Raw genomic sequence first — 18,651 nt, forward strand, 5'->3', positions numbered from 1 at the left:
CTTTGTTTATATGACATATAAGGAATGAGTAATAGTGTTTGTCTCTTAGGAAAGTAGATTGTGGATTGAGAGCAGGGGTGTGCAAGTTTTCATTGTATAACTTTAATCACCTTTTGAATTTTAGGCCATGTGAGTGTATTACTTACTTAATAAAGAAAAATAACATTTTGGCACCTTTCTTCAGATAAATGTGCATGCATACACACACACGCACACTTGTGTGCACGCACAATACCTAGAAAATACCTGTTCCTCCAAAGAGTGAGCACAGAAACAAGACTTATTAGGAGGAGCCAAAATCAAGAGTCCAGCTGTAAAGAATGAATGCATGAAATGATGATGTTTTTAAGTGACTTTAAATTTATCAATCTGTAAAGAGGGATCTGGTGTGGTAGATGACTGAACAGGTAGTAAATGATAGCCTTACTTTCCATGCTTAGGAATTTAGATTTTAAATTGATGGTTAATGAGGGTCACTAAAGATCAGAGATTAAACAAGGAAGTAATGGGATTATGCTTATATTATAAGAATTACTGTGGTTATAGTATTGGAATAGTGTGGAATCGTTCAGTAGAAATAGGATGTGAGCTACATCTGCAGCTTAATATTTTCTACTAAGTTACAAAAAATGGGTAATAAAATTAATTTTTATATATCTAATATTATTTCATCATGTAATCACTATAACATTATAAGTGAGATATTTAATATGCTATTTTTCATTGTAAATCTTCACATCTTCACAATCTTGTGGATATTTTATGCTTACTGCACATTTCGTGTTTGACTAGCCATATTTTATATGCTCGGTTAGCTACATGAGAGTAGTGCTGCCATGTTAGATAGTGCAAGTGTAGAGAATCAGTCAGTGTATAGTCAGGAGATAATTTGTATTCTAGTAATTGGAACGGAAAAATTTAATGTGAAGAATTATTAATTATTAAAAAGTCCTTAATCATTTGTCATTCAGGAATCGCAAATTAAGACAACAATAAGATAACAACTGTATACCTATTAGAATGGCTGAAATACAAAAACCTGACAAGGTTACAAAGCTGTCAAGGTTACAAAGCATCAGGAGCTCTTATTCATCACTGGTGGGAATGCAAAATGTTATATCTACTTTGGAAGACAGTTCGGCAGTTTTTTTTACAAAGCTAAACATAGTTTTATCATATGATTCAATAATCATCCTCCTAGATGTTTACATAACTCATTTGGAAATTATGTCTGCACAAAATGCTGCATGTGAATGTGTATAGCAGCTTTATTCCTAACTGCCAAGAAATGGTGACCAAGATGTCCATCATTAGGTAAGTGGATGACAAAATGTGATACATTCATACAATGGAACATTATTTAGAAATAAAAAGAAATTAGCTATTCAGCCACTAAAAGACATGGATGAATCTTAAATGTATATTGTTAAGGTGAAAGATTCAGTCTGCAGAGGCTGCATACCATGTGATTTAATTGTATGACTCTTTGTAAAAGCCAAAACTATAGTTATGATGAAAGAATTCATTGTTTGCCAAAGATAAGTGGGAGGGTTGAATGGGAGAAGCACAGGGATTTTTTAAGGTTGTGAAAACTCTTCTATGAGATAACATATTTACATACATGACATTGTGCATTTGTTAAAACCCATTGAACTTCATGGAAAAAGTGAATTTTATAAGTACAAATTTTATAAAGTCATTTAGGAAGTTAGGTGGATAGCAGGATGGAATGTAGAATTTAACAAAGCAGTCTACCTCTGAAGTGTTTGAAACAATGTCACTGAAGGGAATTGGGCAGGAAGTTGCTGACTTAAGTAACTTTGGAAATGAATCTATAAGACTAAAATCAAAGAAACTACATTGTATATGTAAGCATTGTAATCTAGTTAATAAAATTGTTTCTGCTGGGGTATGATTGAACAGTTATAATATTGCTATACTTGTATACTAGTGGGTGCCAGGTTTGTCACTGTTGGGGTGGGACCATATCGATTAATAAGGGGAAGATGCATTCATATGGTAATGGATTAAAGTTGGAGATACTAGTATGAATTTATATTTATCTTAATACAGATAATAGATTGTTACATACAGCAGTATTTATAGTTATTTGTATGTATATGGGACATGTATTTCTTTGTCTGCTTAAGAGTCTAGAAGCAAGGACACTCCATATCAAGGAGCAAAACCTAGTGCCCAGATCTTCATCTCTAATATCATTCTCCAATAAAAGGAACCAGGGCTCCTTGGAGTATTGGATGGTTCCAAAAATTGAGGAAGGGTATATACAAGATGAGCCTGCAGAATATTGTGCTGCCAGAAGGTAACCAGTAAGACATACACATACACACACACACACACAGATGGGTATATGTGAAATGGATGCAGGAGCCAACTAAAAGATCTCCCAATGGCCAGAGTTGAAACAGGTTGAACAACAGCACTGTGTTGAATTATAACTCAGAGTATAAAAGAAATTTTGATGAGTCCACATTTGTTTAAATAATTGAATGAGAACAGACAAGTCTCCCTTACTAAAATGTTCTAAATCTGTGTAAATACTCCCCTGTGAAAGAGGTGGAGAATAATTCCCCACCCCTTAAATGTGGGATGTATATAGTGTCTTTCTTCCAAAGGTACAGTATGGAAAGGGGTGGAAAAATAACTTTACAGTGGAGAAACCTGACAAACACCACCTCAGTCAACTGATTAAGGTCAACATTCACAGTGATAAATCATGTTGATAGTATATACCTTTGATATGAGGTGAAAAAAAATAACACTTTATCTCTTACATCTTCTTCTCCAAACCCTTAATTCCGGTGTAGTGATAAGAAAATCCCTTCAGACAAAGCCCAGTTGAAGAACGTTCTATAAGACCAGAAATCCTCACAACTGTCAGAGTCACCAGAAAACCAGGGAAAGCCTGTCAAAGCCAAGAGGAGCTTAGAGAGACATGACATAAATGTAAAGATTTTTTTTTTTTAATTTGAGAGAGAGAGAATGAGAGAGCACATGAGGGGGGGAGGGTCAGAGGCAGAAGCAGACTCCCTGCTGAGCAGGGAGCCCAATGCGGGACTCGATCCAGGGACTCCAGGATCATGACCCTGAGCCGAAGGCAGTTGCTTAACCAACTGAGCCACCCAGGCGCCCGACATGACATAAATGTAATATGGTATCCTGGATGGGGTCCTGGAACAGAAAAAGGCCATTAGGCAAAGCTAAGAAAATCTGAATAAAGTAGGGACTTTTCGTTAATCTCTCAATATTGGTTCACTAACTGTAACAAATGTACCATACAAATGATGGGTAAGTGGATGTGATGTATGTGGGAATTTTCTGTACTGTCTTTACAGTTTTTTGGTAAATCTAAAACTGTTCTAAAAATAATTTGCTTAAAAATAAATAGTAAATTTATTACATATTAATCCACACGCAGAAATGATTATAAGATTGTTAACCAAGAGGAGTTGAAAGAATAGAAAGTGAAGGTAACAGGTATAATAAGTAGGGAGGGAAGACCCTACATACCATACTTTGTAGTATTCCTTCGGTGCCCTCTAGTTACAAAGCTGAACACTGCAGCAGAAAACAAAATGTTTACAGGTCCAGCTCCAGTATCACAATGTGGGACAAACAAGGGTAGGTGTGGAGATGAGGAATAAATTGATATTTATTTATTCTGAAACAGGCTATTTTGAGACTAAATTAAATCCCTCAAAAGAGAGTATAAAGATTGAGAAGAAAAGATGTTGGGTAGAGACGGAAGGTAATCCTAACTGGTAAGAAATATAGGGAGGGGAAAAAATATCTGAAAGGAAAGGATTTCATCCTGTGGCCTATTGATAGAGTTTCAAGACATGTTTGTTACATTTAGCATCACTATTTTCATTGGTAAATTTAGTAAAGCAGCAATTGTGATGAGTTTATATATGAATGAAATTTATGGGAATAATAATAGTGACTGCAAGCAATTCTATCAAATTACCCTTGGCTGAAAGGTTAGACATAGATAAGGTGGTAGCTAGTGTTGACTTTTTTAAAAAAAATTGAGGACATGGGATGGGATGTTAATTGAAGAGTGTAAATTCCATCAAAGGCAGGAATGTTTGTTCAGTTTGTTATATTTCTAGTACCTAGAACAGTTTTACATATGTTCAACCTATTTTTGCATGACTGGATAAAAAAATACTTGAGTACTTCTGTAGAGAGAGAAGTTGAATATGCAACATTTCCAAGTAATGTTTTATTGAATAAGGTTTCTGAGGGAATAGTATTAAAGAAGGTATAAAGAAGATGTCAAAGAGGACATGGTTAAAATCTTAAGCATTGGCATTGTTGTGCAAAACACTAACTTTTTAAAAAATTTTCATGTCTTATATATAAATTACACTTCATTGTTTACAGTTTGTTTTTAATTACTGAAAACAAACTGTAAAGCTTCCTTTGGTCAGGAATTACATCTCTTAACCTGTAGTAGTGCTAAGTACTTTTCACAGGATGAAACATAATTGAGATATTCTGCATAAAGCAAAGTGTACCTTTATTTAATTTAATTTTTTCCTCATCTTTTTATTCAGTCTACAAATAAGAAACCTCGAAAATCTCCAGGAGAGAAGAGTAGAATTGAAGCTACTGTTAGAGGAACAGGCCGTGGAAGAGCTAATGGGCACCCTCAACAGAATGGTGAAGGGGAGCCTGTCACACTATTTGAAGTGGTGAAATTGGGGAAAAGTGCAATGCAGGTAAATTTTAAGTCTTTTTGTTTTGTTTTATTTACAAAGCAGTACTGTCAGTAATCTGTGTGGAACCTGTTAAGTGACATTTATATAATCTTGCTGATTGTGTAATCAAGAAGTTTATCTTTAAAATTTTTCTTTGTTTTACTTATTTACAGTATCAGGAAAGGAATTTTGTTTAATGGTAAAATGCACTTTAGATTACAGTGTACTGAGTAAAATGACTTGTGTATAATAGCTGCCTGAGAGAATTTTTATTGCGTTAATATATTTTTTAGAATCTGACTCAATGTAAGTAACATATGTGTACTGAAGAATATTTCAAAGAAAGGGTATAAAAAAAGGATCCTTAAGTAATGGACTAGGAATAACCACAATAAATACTCCACATTTATTTTCTGTGTGTATGTGATCTTTTATAACCTTCTTATTCTCTCTTTTCTCTCCTCATTTAACAAATATTATTAAATATTCTGCAAGAGCACATTATTGGCTTCTTACTAATTCATTATAAGGATAAACCACCATTATTTTACTGTTCTTTTAGTGTATCTTTTCATTTTTTTACTGTTACAGAATTTATTCATTATTTGTGTTTGCTTCTCTACCTCTTTTTTTTCATTTTAAAACACTAACGGTAGGGGCACCTGGTGGCTCAGTTGGTAAGTGTCTGCCTTTGGCTCTGGTCATGATCCCAGTCAGTGTCCTGGGATTGAGTCTCCGTTGGGCTCCCTGCTCAGCGGGGAGCCTGTTTCTCCCTCACCAGCTCCCCCTGCTGTGTTTCTTCTCTTGCTCTTTCTGTCAAATAAATAAAATAAAATCTTTCAAAAAAAACCCCAAAACACTAGAGGTAAAATTATTTGGTGAAAGAGTATTTCTTAAGAGTATGATACATAAATATATTACTCTCCAAAAAATTTTACTAGTATATCTTTCACCAGAAGTGTGCCTAGCAACTGGATACTTTATATTTAGGAATTAATTGGTAACATAGGTGAAAAATTGGAATTCATTATTTATTTGTGATTTATTTATTTATTTGTTTGTTTGTTTGTTTGGTGGGGGACAGGCAGAGCGAGAGTGAGAGAGAAATCCAAGTAGACTCCACACTTATCACATAGCCCGACTCGGGCACTTGATGTCACAGCTCTGAGATCACCACCCGAGCTAAAACCAAGAATTGGAGACTCAAGGGACTGCACCACCCGGGTGCCCCTGTAATTTATTATTTTAATCTGCATTTCTTTGATCACCAATGATTGATAAAAGTTAAATATTTGTATCCTCTATTTGCTCATTTTTGATAGTTCCTTTTCAGTTTCTTTAAAATTTAGGTAATTTATGGGGGCGCCTGGGTGGCTCAGATGGTTAAGCATCTGCCTTCGGCTCAGGTCATGATCCCAGGGTCCTGGGATCGAGTCCCGCATTGGGCTCCCTGCTCCTTGGGAGCCTGCTTCTCCCTCTGCCTCTCTCTCTCTCTCTCTCTCTCTCTCTCTCTATCTCTCGCGTCTTTCATGAATAAATAAATAAAAAAAAAATCTTTAATAAAAAAAATTTAGGTAATTTATGAAACAGGTTTACTTTTAGAAGTTTTCATTAGTATACTTTTTATTTTTAACCTGTATTTCCTTTTGCATTCCTTAAGGGAGTTCAGTGTTCACTGCTTTTTGTTTATGTTACCAGATTGATATATTCAGGGGTCTTAGAATTCGTGTGGGAAGGGAGGGAGGTGGGGCAGTATGATGATGCTAATGGTAAAATAAATACGAAATTTCCAGTTATTTGAAGCAATGGACAGACTGTAAGTTACATAAGTATAATTTTAAAATAATGACCCTTAGTCACAAAGCTTGACAGGTTCTTTATTATACTTTAGTAGAAAAATTGTTACCAAGCTATAGGTATCGTATTTTTGAGGTCTACTTTATGGCTTTCCACCTTTAAGTGGATACACAAACAGAAAAATAAAGGAAGTTTATTTTTTTATTTTTATTTTATTTTATTTTTAAGATTTATTTATTTATTTTAGAGAGAGAGAGAGCGCATGCTAGTGTTAGCAGGGGGAGGGGCAGAGGGAGAGAATCCTCAAACAGACTTCTGCTGAGTGCAGAGCCAGACAAGGGGCTTGATCCCAGGACCCTGAGATCATGACTTGGGCCGAAACCAAGACTCCCAACGCTTAACCGATTGAGCCACTCAGGCACCCCAAGGAAGTTTATTTTTATGTATAAATTTAAACATTGCATTTCAGTACTTTGCTTTCATTTTTTCATGCAAAATTTTATTTTGTAACGTATTTATATAAAAATAATTTTAATGTATACTGTATTAAAGCTCAATACCAGCTTTTTAAAAATATGAAAAATACCTTTAATATTTAATGTGAACAAAATCTGGTCTAGTATTTGAAACAAAACAATTACTAATACAAGTTTTTTCTTTTTCGTCCACTGTATTCTCTGTTCTTCATTCAGATTAGTCTTCCCTAATGCTATTTCATACTATCACTCATTGCTTAAATTCTTTTGGATCCACGTTTTGTGAAATGTAAAGATAAGTAGTTCAGACCCTCGTGCTTTCCATTATTTGGTTTTAACCCATCTTTTCAGCTTTTACTCTCTATTCTGTGGAACTGTGCCCCAAACATTTTCTACTTGGCTATAATTTTTTATTATTCATATTATATTTTTGTTTCCTAGCTATATTCAAACGTACAAACTTATATATTTTTTTTTCATTGAGCATTCTGTTATGGGCTTTTTCTCTGTGACTTTAAAAAGTTTTTAATGTTTTTATAGTGTTTCCTAACATGGCTGGGCCATAACTTACTTAAACAGTTTTTATTTGGGCTGCTTTATTCTTAAATGAAGTAAGATATAAAGTAAACTACTAAAACTAGTTTACTGTTCATATAAACTAAAATAGTTTTATTCTATTAAAAATAGTACTTCTTTGAATACTCAGATACACATCTAAAATGTATATATGGGAGTGTTTTTGTAACATAAATTCCTGAAAGTAGTTGCTGAGTAAAGGGGAATGCATGTATAAAAAACTGAAGTTTCTTCTTTTGAATGTAGCACACTAATCTCACTGTTTATTACCTCCTCATTTCAAACGTAAAGTAATGATAGATAAAATAGTAAAAAGAGAATACAGACAATGAGTTTAGAAACTGAATCTTTCTGTGCTTAAAGTCTAAAATAATCTACAGTGATGAAGAGGATTGGGTTTAGCATAGAGAAGCAGGTACTTGTAGCCAAGAATTTGGTTCTTGTATGTTAAAAGGACTAAAACTACTTCATGAAACATAGAGGATTAGAGTCAGGCCTATTACTACATGAAGCCAGGGCCTAACATTAGTCTCCATATTTGTAAAGGAGACTGAAGAAAGACACTGATAACTGGTGCATAGGCTAAAGCTTATGTTTAGGGTGATCATATATCTCAGGTTACCTTTGAGACTCCCAGTTTATGCTTATTATTTATGTAGTTATTAGTAGTGGCTCTGTAATACTCAAGAGGGTCCTCGTTTGGACAATAACTTAATCTAAAACCTCATTTATGGGAAATCAAGGAAAAGGAGGGATAGGTGGAAAGGGAGGAAAGGGAGAAGACAGACATAGTTCTTAAAACCAGGACCCGAACTGAAATGTCTGCTTAACTAAGTTGGTGACTGGGTTTATAAATATCCACAATATTATCTTAGAGCAGGAAGTTCTAAACCCTCATTATATGATCTAGTTCTGCAGTGGAGTGACCAGGATGAGCAGAGATAATCACAAAACTTTAGATGGGGAGGTATGACTAGTAAAAGAAATAAATAGCATATTTAAGGTGCTGGAGAGATGAAAGAAGAAATTGTATCTGGCACAAAAAAAGGGGATAAATTTTTTTTTAATTTTTCCCCCAGCTTTATTGAGCTATAATTGACAAAATTGTGTAAGTTTAAGGTATACAATGTAATAATTTAATATACCGTATATAATGTGAAATGATTAGCACAGTAAGATTAGTTAATATATCTTTCACTGCACCTAGTTATATTTTTCCGTGTGGCGAAAACTTAAAATCCACTCTCTTAGCAACTTTCCATATAAAATAGAGTGGTTTTTTTATTTTTATTGTTATGTTAATCACTATACATTACATCATTAGTTTTTGATGTTGTGTTCCATGATTCATTGTTTGTGCATAACACCCAGTGCTCCACGCAGAATTTGCCTTCTTTAATACCCATCACCAGGCTAACCCATCCCCCCACCCCCCTCCCCTCTAGAACCCTCAGTTTGTTTTTCAGAGTCCATTGTCTCGCATGGTTCGTCTCCCCCTCCGACTTACTAAAAAGGGGATAAATTTAATAAATTAGTTTTACTGAGGAAAAGAAACTCTAGTAGATGCCATCAAAGGGAGAATTTAAGAATTGACATTTATTAGGCATTCATTTAGAATGTACTCCAGAGAAAAGAAGTAAGTATGAAAGAGCAGTTGCATGACTTTGGTGTGGATTGAAGGGTTCCAAAATATGCCAGAAGAAGAAATCAAAGGGACTAGAAGAGACATTTTTTGAAGAGATAATTTTGGAAAAATTTCTCAGGCATATTTCCTCAGGTCCAGAGTTTATTCTCAGGAGTGAGCAGGTAAGTAAAAATAATTACCTAGGTTTTTTTTGTTTTGTTTTGCTTTTAAGATTTTATTTATTTATTTGACAGAGAGACACAGCGAGAGAGGGAACACAAGCAGGGGGAGTGGGAGAGGGAGAAGCAGGGCTCCCGCCGAGCAGGGAGCCTGATATGGGGCTTGATCCCAGGACCCTGGGATCATGACCTGAGCTGAAGGCAGACGCTTAATGACTGAGCCAACCAGGCGCCCCTATTACCTAGTTTTTAGTAGTAGAATATAACTGCAGAACATGGAGGATTAAAAGAAAATCTTAAAATATTTCATCAAGAAATACTTGATCCTATTGTCTAACTACAGTGCTAATGATGTTGAAATACACAGAATAAATTCCCCTTCTGAATTATACTTAAAAGTGTCAAAAGTTCCTTTTAAAATGTGATAAAAAGGAAATATACAGAGTTAATAGGTGAATGTTAGTGAAAGTACTGTTAGTAAAAATACTGGGGCTAGCTAAAACACTACTTGGATAAATAATATAGTCTTAAATGTATTAATATCAGCAAAAGCAGTAGAAACTAGAAAAACAGCACCTAAAGTAATTAGGAAGAAAGAAGTTAGGAAGAAGGAGATAAAGTAGAAATGGAAATTACATAGAGAAAGAAATTGTAGAAAAGGTCAACTAAATAAAAATATTAGCAATTGGAAGTCAATACATTTTAAGACCTAGAGGTTTTATCTGGATAGATAAAGAGGTTTACTATCCAAGGATAGTTTACTACTAGGAAATATGATATACCAGGTAGTCATGTTATGGTAGGGGGAACCTATCCTTATCTGAAATGTGAAATATTTAGAAAAATCATTTGATAAAGTTTAGGTGATATTTGTGATGAACAATACTCTTGGTGAATTACGAACAAGAGGGAAGTTTCTTAGCTTGATAAGGAATATACAAAATTATCCATATTTACAGAATATATAATTGTCTTTGTAAAATTTTCAGGATAAACTATTAAAAATAATGAAAGTGTTCTGCAGAATTCCTAGAGAGAAAATTGACATTAAAAAAATAATCAGCCTTAAAAAAAAATCAGCCTTCTTTATAGCAGTAATAATCTATTAGAGCATGTAATAGGAGATGACCCATACAAATAAAGTGCTAAAGATGAAATAATAAAATTTTGGCTGTAACACTATAAAATACTGTGTCTCACTCATCAGAGTGAATAACATTGAAATGGTGGAAGATACAAAGATCAGTAAGACTGTAGAGTGCCAACTATTGGGAGTACAAGTCTGTCTAATGCCTTTGGAAGAAAAATCTGGCAGTATCAAGAAAAGTTGAATGACCTGTCCAATTTTCATTTATTTGGTAAATATTTAATGAGTGCCTACACTGTGAAAGTGACCTTTTTCTTCTTTGTTTCTTTTTCTTTTTTCTTTCTTTTTTTTACTGAGAATACTTTGAAGAAAAGCAATTCAATTCCTAGATGTAACCTCTAGAGAAATTTTTGTGTATATAAAGAGGCAAATACAAGAATTTTTATTGCTGTTTTGGTTATAATAGCAACAAAATAAAGAAGAACCTAAATGTATATCAATAGGATAATTGATAAATGTGGTATATTGAAACACTTAAATTTTCTATAGTAATTGAAATTGAGTGAACTAGAACTCTAGGTACTGTTATGAGTATATTTCAGAAACGCATTTTAAAGGACAAAGCAAGGTACAGAATGATACATAATACATTGTACCACTTACATAAAGTATAAACACATACATAAGATAACTTAAAATCAAGTTTATGATATTTTTTACTTCCCTATCAGAATTGCAAAGAATCAGTTTCACTAGCTAAAATAGGTACTTATGCACCTTCCATAATCAGAGGCTGTATATTCAGAACTAAAACCATAGTTCTGTCCTCACAGTATATAGTCTCATGGGAAACAGATATTATAGAATACTTTAGTAAGAAGATATACAGGGTGGGTTGAAAACATGAAAAATTCACTTAGGCCTGTCTCGAGAACAGGGTCATGGAAGGCTTGGCTAAATAGATAAAACTTGAACTGAGACTTGAAAGATGAGTGGGAATTAGCTAGGCAGCAGCAAAGTATTTCTTACTGTGGAAACAAGACAGGTAAAGATGAGATCTATACCTCTTACTATAGAGGACATACGATACTGTAGTAAAAATAGAGCTAAAAGAAAGGTTAAATTTTGAACATTGAGTATTCTGATAGGGAAAAAAAGACAAGAAAACAGAAAAGCCATAAGTAGTTTTAGAAATCAAGGGTTTGTGGGATGCTGAGTAAACAAAAGAAATCAGGTTCTTTAATACAAATCTCATCAAAAGTTTCACATTTTGTACCTCTCCATCGAGGAAGGGATGTAGTAACTTTACAAATATATTGAATACAGAAGACCTTTTTGTGAAATTGATGGCATTTTAGAAAGAAAAGGACTTCATCGGTGAAAATTAATTAGTATTTTTAGAAATACTTTTCTGGATGCAGTTTAGATAATGATTTGGAGATTGTAGTGCTGGAATCAGACTTATTTTACTGATTCAGTTTTTTACTGATCCAATTAGGAAGAAACACATGCTTAAATTTATAGTGTCAGTGAGGATGAAGAGGAAGTGACAGAGTCTACAAATATTAAGGCTATGGAGTGATTTTGAAAGATGAGAAAGAGGAAGGAATCTAAGGTGATTTCTAGTTTCACTTGGCGGTGTTCACCAAAAGAAAATTTGCATGAACATAGGTGTTGGAGGATGGATATGGGAATAATTTGGTGTGGACATTTTGACTTTTAGATACGTGACACTGAATACATGTTGAAGTTTGGAGCATGTTATTTACTTAATCTAACTGATATTTGTTGTTGTAGTTATGAGCTTAGTAAGCATTTAAATGAACTGTAATCCATTGACATTTGAATTTTGTACCCTCAGATATCAACTAAAAAAGTTGGATTATAGGGCGCCTGGGTGGCTCAGTTGGTGAAGCATCTGCCTTCAGCTCAGGTCATGATCCCAGGGTCCTGGGATCGAGTCCCATGTTGGGCTCCTTGTAAGGAGTAAGCTTCTCCCTCTGCCGTGCCCCCTACTCATTCTCTCATTCTCTCTCTCAAATAAAGAAAGAAAATCTTAAAAAAAGAGAAGAAATTCTTAAAAAAAAAAGTTGGATTATAGTTTATTCATTAAAAAATTCATTAAAAGCCTGTTGTTTCAGGCATTGAGTTAGGTGCAAGAGATATAGATGAACTAAATTTGCCTGATCCCTTGCATTCATAGACTTTCTAATCATGGGATGGAAGGGAAAGCCTTCTACTCATCGAGTGATCTGTTAATATGCCATCACAAACCATTGATTAATACTAATTGTCTTAGTGTACTACTACTACTAACTTCTGTGAATAGGAATTGGAGTTAGACTATAAATGAGATATACCTAATGACACAATTTAGTCTTCTGTTTGATTTTGTTAGGTAACTCTGAAGGGAAAACTGGTTTTGTCCTTTTCAATATGATTGGAAAAAGATACAGATATCTTAGGGGATGGTTTGTGATGAGTCATTCTCTCTCCCTTAGAGAGAAAGCTTTGTTCAGATGTGAAGGAAACTTGAACTTTTAAAGGACATTGATTTCTTCTAGGCCCCATCTTACAAATGGGGTTGTTGCCAAATCTCAACATATAAAATACAGAGGAATTCTTTCTCAAGATTTAGCTGGGTGCATTTTACTCTATTACTACACCAAAGAAAGTGAAAAAGCACCTGTGAGTTTATTTAAATCTTACCTGTTAACTTGTGTTTGAACAAGTTATATAATGACATCGCAGAAATTGCATACATTACTGAGTCATTAATAAAATGGGTAAAAGTGTTTCATAATAACATTTGAATTTCTAAATGTTCATTGCAAAGCTTAAAAGGTTTAATAAGTACTAAAATGGCTGAAGAATGTCTAAGAAGTATGAGTAATTGTAAAAGAAATTCTAATGAGATATTAGGGGAGAGAACAAGTATATCATTGAAATGAATAAGACAAAGATGGCCAGAAAAGAAGGAAGGAAATATTACAATGAAGATGAGGAGTAAAACCTTAAAGAATTAAGCAGATATAAATACTTGAATAGAATTAACATAGGAGTGTCATACAAGAAATACGTGTTTATAAAGCTGCAACCACTACAGTGTAAGATACTGGGTATGGGATTTAAAATCATATAATAAAATACTAAAACACTTACTCTGATTTTTAACATCATCATGAAAAATTTAAAGTTAACAGACGTCTAGATTAAGTTTAGCTGAAGTAGAAAACTAGTAGGTGTTTAAACAAGATAGAAGTTTATTTCTCTCTTATATAAAATAGCATAGATATGTGATCTTTTCCATGGCTGTAGGCAATTGTCAAATAATTGAAATTGTTAATTTTTAACAGTCAAAATGTACATACTCAACTTCAGCTATATATTTCCATGTCACTCAGAAATGAATTTTGTACATGAAAAGGAAGAATCTGCAGGCAACACAGTTGTAGATACTCAAACATGCAGCAAACGTTGGGTCCAAAGCCCTATGAGTATCTTTCTATCCTGTCCAGTTCTCATTCCTCTGTCTTGACCCTGGTGGGGAGTCTGGACTAATGGTGACGGTCAGCCACATCACATTTCACATGTCCCATGAATGAGTTGATCATTTAGGGCTGGTGTAAGGGCAGGAGTGCTTCCAGTGCCAGGCACTGGGCTCTTGAGGTGAACTCTCCATTCTAGACCTCTTAGTTCCTACAGATAAAGGCATGCATGAGTGGCCACAGGAGTGTCTAGAGCCTGCTAATGCCTAGCCAAGTGTACCTTTGTGGACATTGATTGCCTGTACAACCCCAGATGTGACAGAAATGATGTTTGAAGTCCCACTACTCCAACCTGTCCATGAACCTGATGGGCATCCATGATTTGGAAAAGGAAGATGTGATCGTACAACACAACACCCTTGTTGCAAAAGCATCGCTGCCAAAATGCCTTTGTGTTTTAAACTCAGACTGGGAAGCTGAGCTGCAGTGGCTCTTTTGTGACTGTTACTTGATATATTTCACGTACATGCTGGTGGTACACTACAGGCAGCTCACTCTATATTAAGCAGCAGTAGAACACCTCTTGGAAGATCCTTGATGAGATGGGCATTGCTAGCTCTGACTATTTTGAGAGGGGGCTAGGGGTGAATTACTCTCCCAGGATGATAGCCTTTCCAAAATGCACTTCTGTGGAGGTCATCCCCTGCTGGTTGTTTTTACATGGATAAGAAATCCACTCCCACCCACCATGGACTTTTGACAACTAGCCCCAGTGTTGTCATTGTGGTGTCCTAGTGGTCATTGTTGGTAACATTGAAATCCTGGTGATCACGATCAGTAGGAAGAAGGGGAAGGTAGGAATCAAGGGCTGGGGGAGTTAAATATATAGTCCAGCATAGGTTTCCTGTGGGGGTAGGCAAGAGGATAGGATTCAGGAGCACTTCAGGGTAAAACTTGATTCTTGGCCCAAGGCAGGTACTTCCTCTGTCACCATTCTTCCTTCTCTCCCTGCCCCCTCTCTCTGAACAGTTGTCCCAGGGCCATCTGTCTTCCTGGTTTATGTCCCATCCTCTTTTGAAGAATTATTCTAATATTCCTCTTTCCTCTTGGTCCAGAGAAAAGTAATCTGACTGTAAAGTAAAGGCAGACACAAGAGGTTTTCATTGAATGGTATCTTTGATTATGTTTAAAATAAGATGACATCCAGGATTATTTAAAAATGATAGAATACCTTTTGAAAGCTTAAATGAAATTAGATGAGGAACAGTGCTTTTCTTTTTTGAGTTTAAGTTTTATCGGCTATATCTCATTACAGAGGAAAGATTAGCAACTTAATCCTGAATTATCTACTGGTTTGTTGTGGTCTTCTTGATAAGCAGAAAATTTGGCTTTATTTGGACTTGCATAATAGCCATATTACTCTCTGTTACACCACCACCAAATCTGTTTCTCACTTAAAGGGGGTCTTATTTTAGTGGCCTAAACACATTTTTTTTTTTTTTTTTTGGAGAGCAGACTATCCAGAAACTGTTGGTGTTTATTCTTTAGCTCCCCCTTACTACAGCTGATATTAGTACTGTCTTACTGTGTTTGTACAAATGGTCTTTGGTAATTTGGGGAACTTAATATAACAGATTTAATGGAATTTAATAAAGTATGAAGAAGACATAAGGCAAAAAAAATTTGAATTTGTGTCAGACTATGCCTCTCCCTGCCCCCCCCAACTCAAACAGCTTTTTTTTTTTTTTTGATCCTGGAGGAGGATGTACATAAGAGGCAAATAAAATAAATAGAACTTTACAAATATTAATTGGATGAATGAAATAGTTAAATGGAGTATTATCAAACCAAGGCACACATACCTTAGAATCACATTTTAATTTGATCTTTAGAAATATTCAGATTTTATAGCCCATGATTTTCAGTAGAAATGATTATATTTTTATACAATAATCATTGTTGATCCCTTTTAGTGATTTAGCTGAATTACCTTTAAACTCCTTTAAACTCCTTCATTGTTTAAGTACCATGGTCATGTCTCATCATATGCATATTTTAAACAGATTTGGAACTGGTCCAGGATATTTCACAGTCAGCTTAGTGCCTTAAAACTCTTTGATTATTTGAGAAGAAGAGTAAGGAAGTTCTGAACATAAACTTTATCTCTCCCAGTTTTTTTGTGTTTGATTATATAGTATTTGAATTATTAAGTTGTTTTTTTTAAGCACTTTAGTCCTGATTTCTTCCACTTTCTTAGAATGAAAAGTAATATATAGAATATACAGAATGTTTTAGGACAGAAGATATAAACTGCTTATTTCATTTCAAAGTTATTTGAAAATCTTCAAATGATAGGTTAATATTTACTTAAAAGTGGGTTTTGGGTTTTGTTTGAGGTTTTTACATAATTAGCGTCTCTCTGAAATTAACTTTGTGGATGTTTTAAACTGTTCTCAAAAATTCTAGCAGCTACATAGAGTAGCTATAAAAATTAAATTTCAAATACTGGTGGCTTATCATGATAGACATTAATTTCTCATTCTCTAACCATTCTATACCAGAATGAGTGGTACCCATCTTCCCTTCATATGATTCAGGAATCCTGTTCCTTCCATTTTCTGGTCCTTTTTTCCTCAAGAGCCTCAGTGTTTGCATTCAGTGGGTGGAAGGGGAGAGAGAATGGAGCAGTATCTACTTCTTAGAAGCTTTTGGCCACTTTGTTTACATTCCATTGATGGGAATTTACTGCATACTAAGGTGATCTGGGTAATGTAGTCCATGGCTGGGTACTTGCTTTCCCATTTTAGTACACTGGAAAGGAGAACACAAATTTACATGCCACAATTACTTTTAGATACTTAGAGCAAAGATGCAGTACATGTTTTAATTTTTTCAGAAGACACTACATTATAAAAGCTGCTGCTTAATGCTAGGATAAGAGCATTAACTACCTATAAAGTATTTAGAACTAAAGTCCAAAGGAAGCTAAGAACTCTTAATTAGGAATTTTCACAGGCTCTATTCAGTTATATCCAAAGGTAACTACTGTTTTTCACATGTTTAGCTTTAGGAAAAATACACTGCTGTATTGTTGCAGTACTTGTTGATGTCAAGCAGTGACTTTAACTTGGGTGTTTCAGATATTTTCTTCATTGATATCCCCTAATCTTCCAAAGGCATCATCCATGTTATATCATCTTTTATACAGATGTTCAGGGGCTGATCAACTAGGTAAAGATAATGACTGCTACTATCTGTATGTATAAATTTGATTATATATATCAATATAATAGTTTTATGAAGTCATTTTTAGGAAAAATGGCCTTTATGTCCATACTTGTATGTATTTGTGTTACTGTTTATAATTGCTTACATGAAATACGGTGTTTTCTACTAGTTTTATTATCAAAGAGGGGACCTAACTTATTTTAATGCTTCTGGCTAAAATACCTTACTTATACTTTCAACAATAACTGAAATAGAGAAAACATGCTGGAATAAAGGTATTGAGGTATCAGTGCGATTTCTTCCTTTATTTACTGCAGTGAATTTGGAATGAGTGTGCTTGTACAGTTTCTTACTCTGTATCCTAACTTTAATCATATGTAGAACAGAATCTTCCCCCACCACCAAAAAATTTTACAATTTCTTTTCAGACTGCTGAAGAAAATTATATACATGTTGATATAATTCCTTATTATTTGATAGGCTTTGGTCCTAAGCCTTTGAGATAGGAAGACAGAGGAGATTTGTTTCCTTCTGGTGAGGACCTTTGATCTAGTACAGGATTTCTTAACCTGGAGTCAGTGCTAGAATTTTTGGCAGGCATGAACATAAATGAGAATGGTAAAAGATTTGGAATTGATTTTAAAGAAATAAGAGGAAGACAGTCTAAGATATTTAAAAGGATTGTTAATGACATTGAAGACTAAATTTGTAGCAGTATCACTTCATGTAACTGTTGATTTTCCTCCTGGAGATCTGTAACCAAATATTAGAAATACAAATTTACTGTTCAGTAAAAAGAACAAAAACATAAGTTGTGATTGGTGCAAGGAACTCCTTTTCAGTAGTTATAGTCCTTTGAGGGTTCCAAGTTAGTTGAAACAAGACAAAGACTGATCTGGCATAGACAATCTTAGAAAATATATGTAGATGTGCTGTTTTCAGCATAATTAGGGTAGGATATGAATGTCTCTTAACTTGCTGAACATACTTTAAGAAAGATAAAAATCCCATATCCCCTCTTAGAACTCCAACCTTTACCCATCACTCAGATACTTACCTTGTTACATTCTTTGCTAGCTTCTCCTTATAAACTCTGTCATCTCATGACATTAAACTTGATTGTGCTTAAGTCTTTTCTTTCCATCCATTTTAAATAGATCTGACAATATTTTTTAAGGATTTTTTTTTTAATTTTTGTTTATTTGCCATAGAGAGAGAGAGTGTGCACAAATGGGGAACGTCAGGCAGGGGAAGAAGTAGGTTCCCCATTGAGCAAGGAGCCTGATGCTGGACTCGATCCCAGGATCCTGGGATCATGACCTGAGCCAAAGGCAGATGTGTAACTGACTGAGCCACCCAGGAGTCCCAAATCTGAGAAATATTAACCTATATTTTCACTAAGAAATAAATATATAGATAAAGATTGATTTTATTTACTTATTTAGAGAAAGAGAGCGCAAGCAGGAGGGAGG

General features: G+C 34.5%; 1 protein-coding gene across 2 annotated transcripts in view; it reads left to right on the top strand.

Moving 5' to 3' along the window:
* STAG1 (STAG1 cohesin complex component) overlaps nt 1–18,651 on the top strand; it is a 428,102-nt gene that overhangs the window by 154,548 nt on the left and 254,903 nt on the right. The window contains exon 4 of one of the 2 annotated variants that reach the window (XM_025881833.2): nt 4,581–4,745. In XM_025881833.2, the coding sequence (XP_025737618.1) occupies nt 4,581–4,745 (165 nt within the window). Of the gene's footprint in view, nt 1–4,580; nt 4,746–10,580; nt 10,735–18,651 lie in introns of those variants that run through there. The other variant, XM_073899645.1, reaches the window with a different exon arrangement.

The sequence above is a fragment of the Callorhinus ursinus genome, unplaced genomic scaffold, assembly GCF_003265705.2.
Source record: "Callorhinus ursinus isolate GAN/ISIS: 27379988/994484 unplaced genomic scaffold, GSC_fseal_2.0 scaffold1, whole genome shotgun sequence".
In the NCBI taxonomy this organism is placed as follows: Eukaryota; Metazoa; Chordata; class Mammalia; order Carnivora; family Otariidae; genus Callorhinus; species Callorhinus ursinus.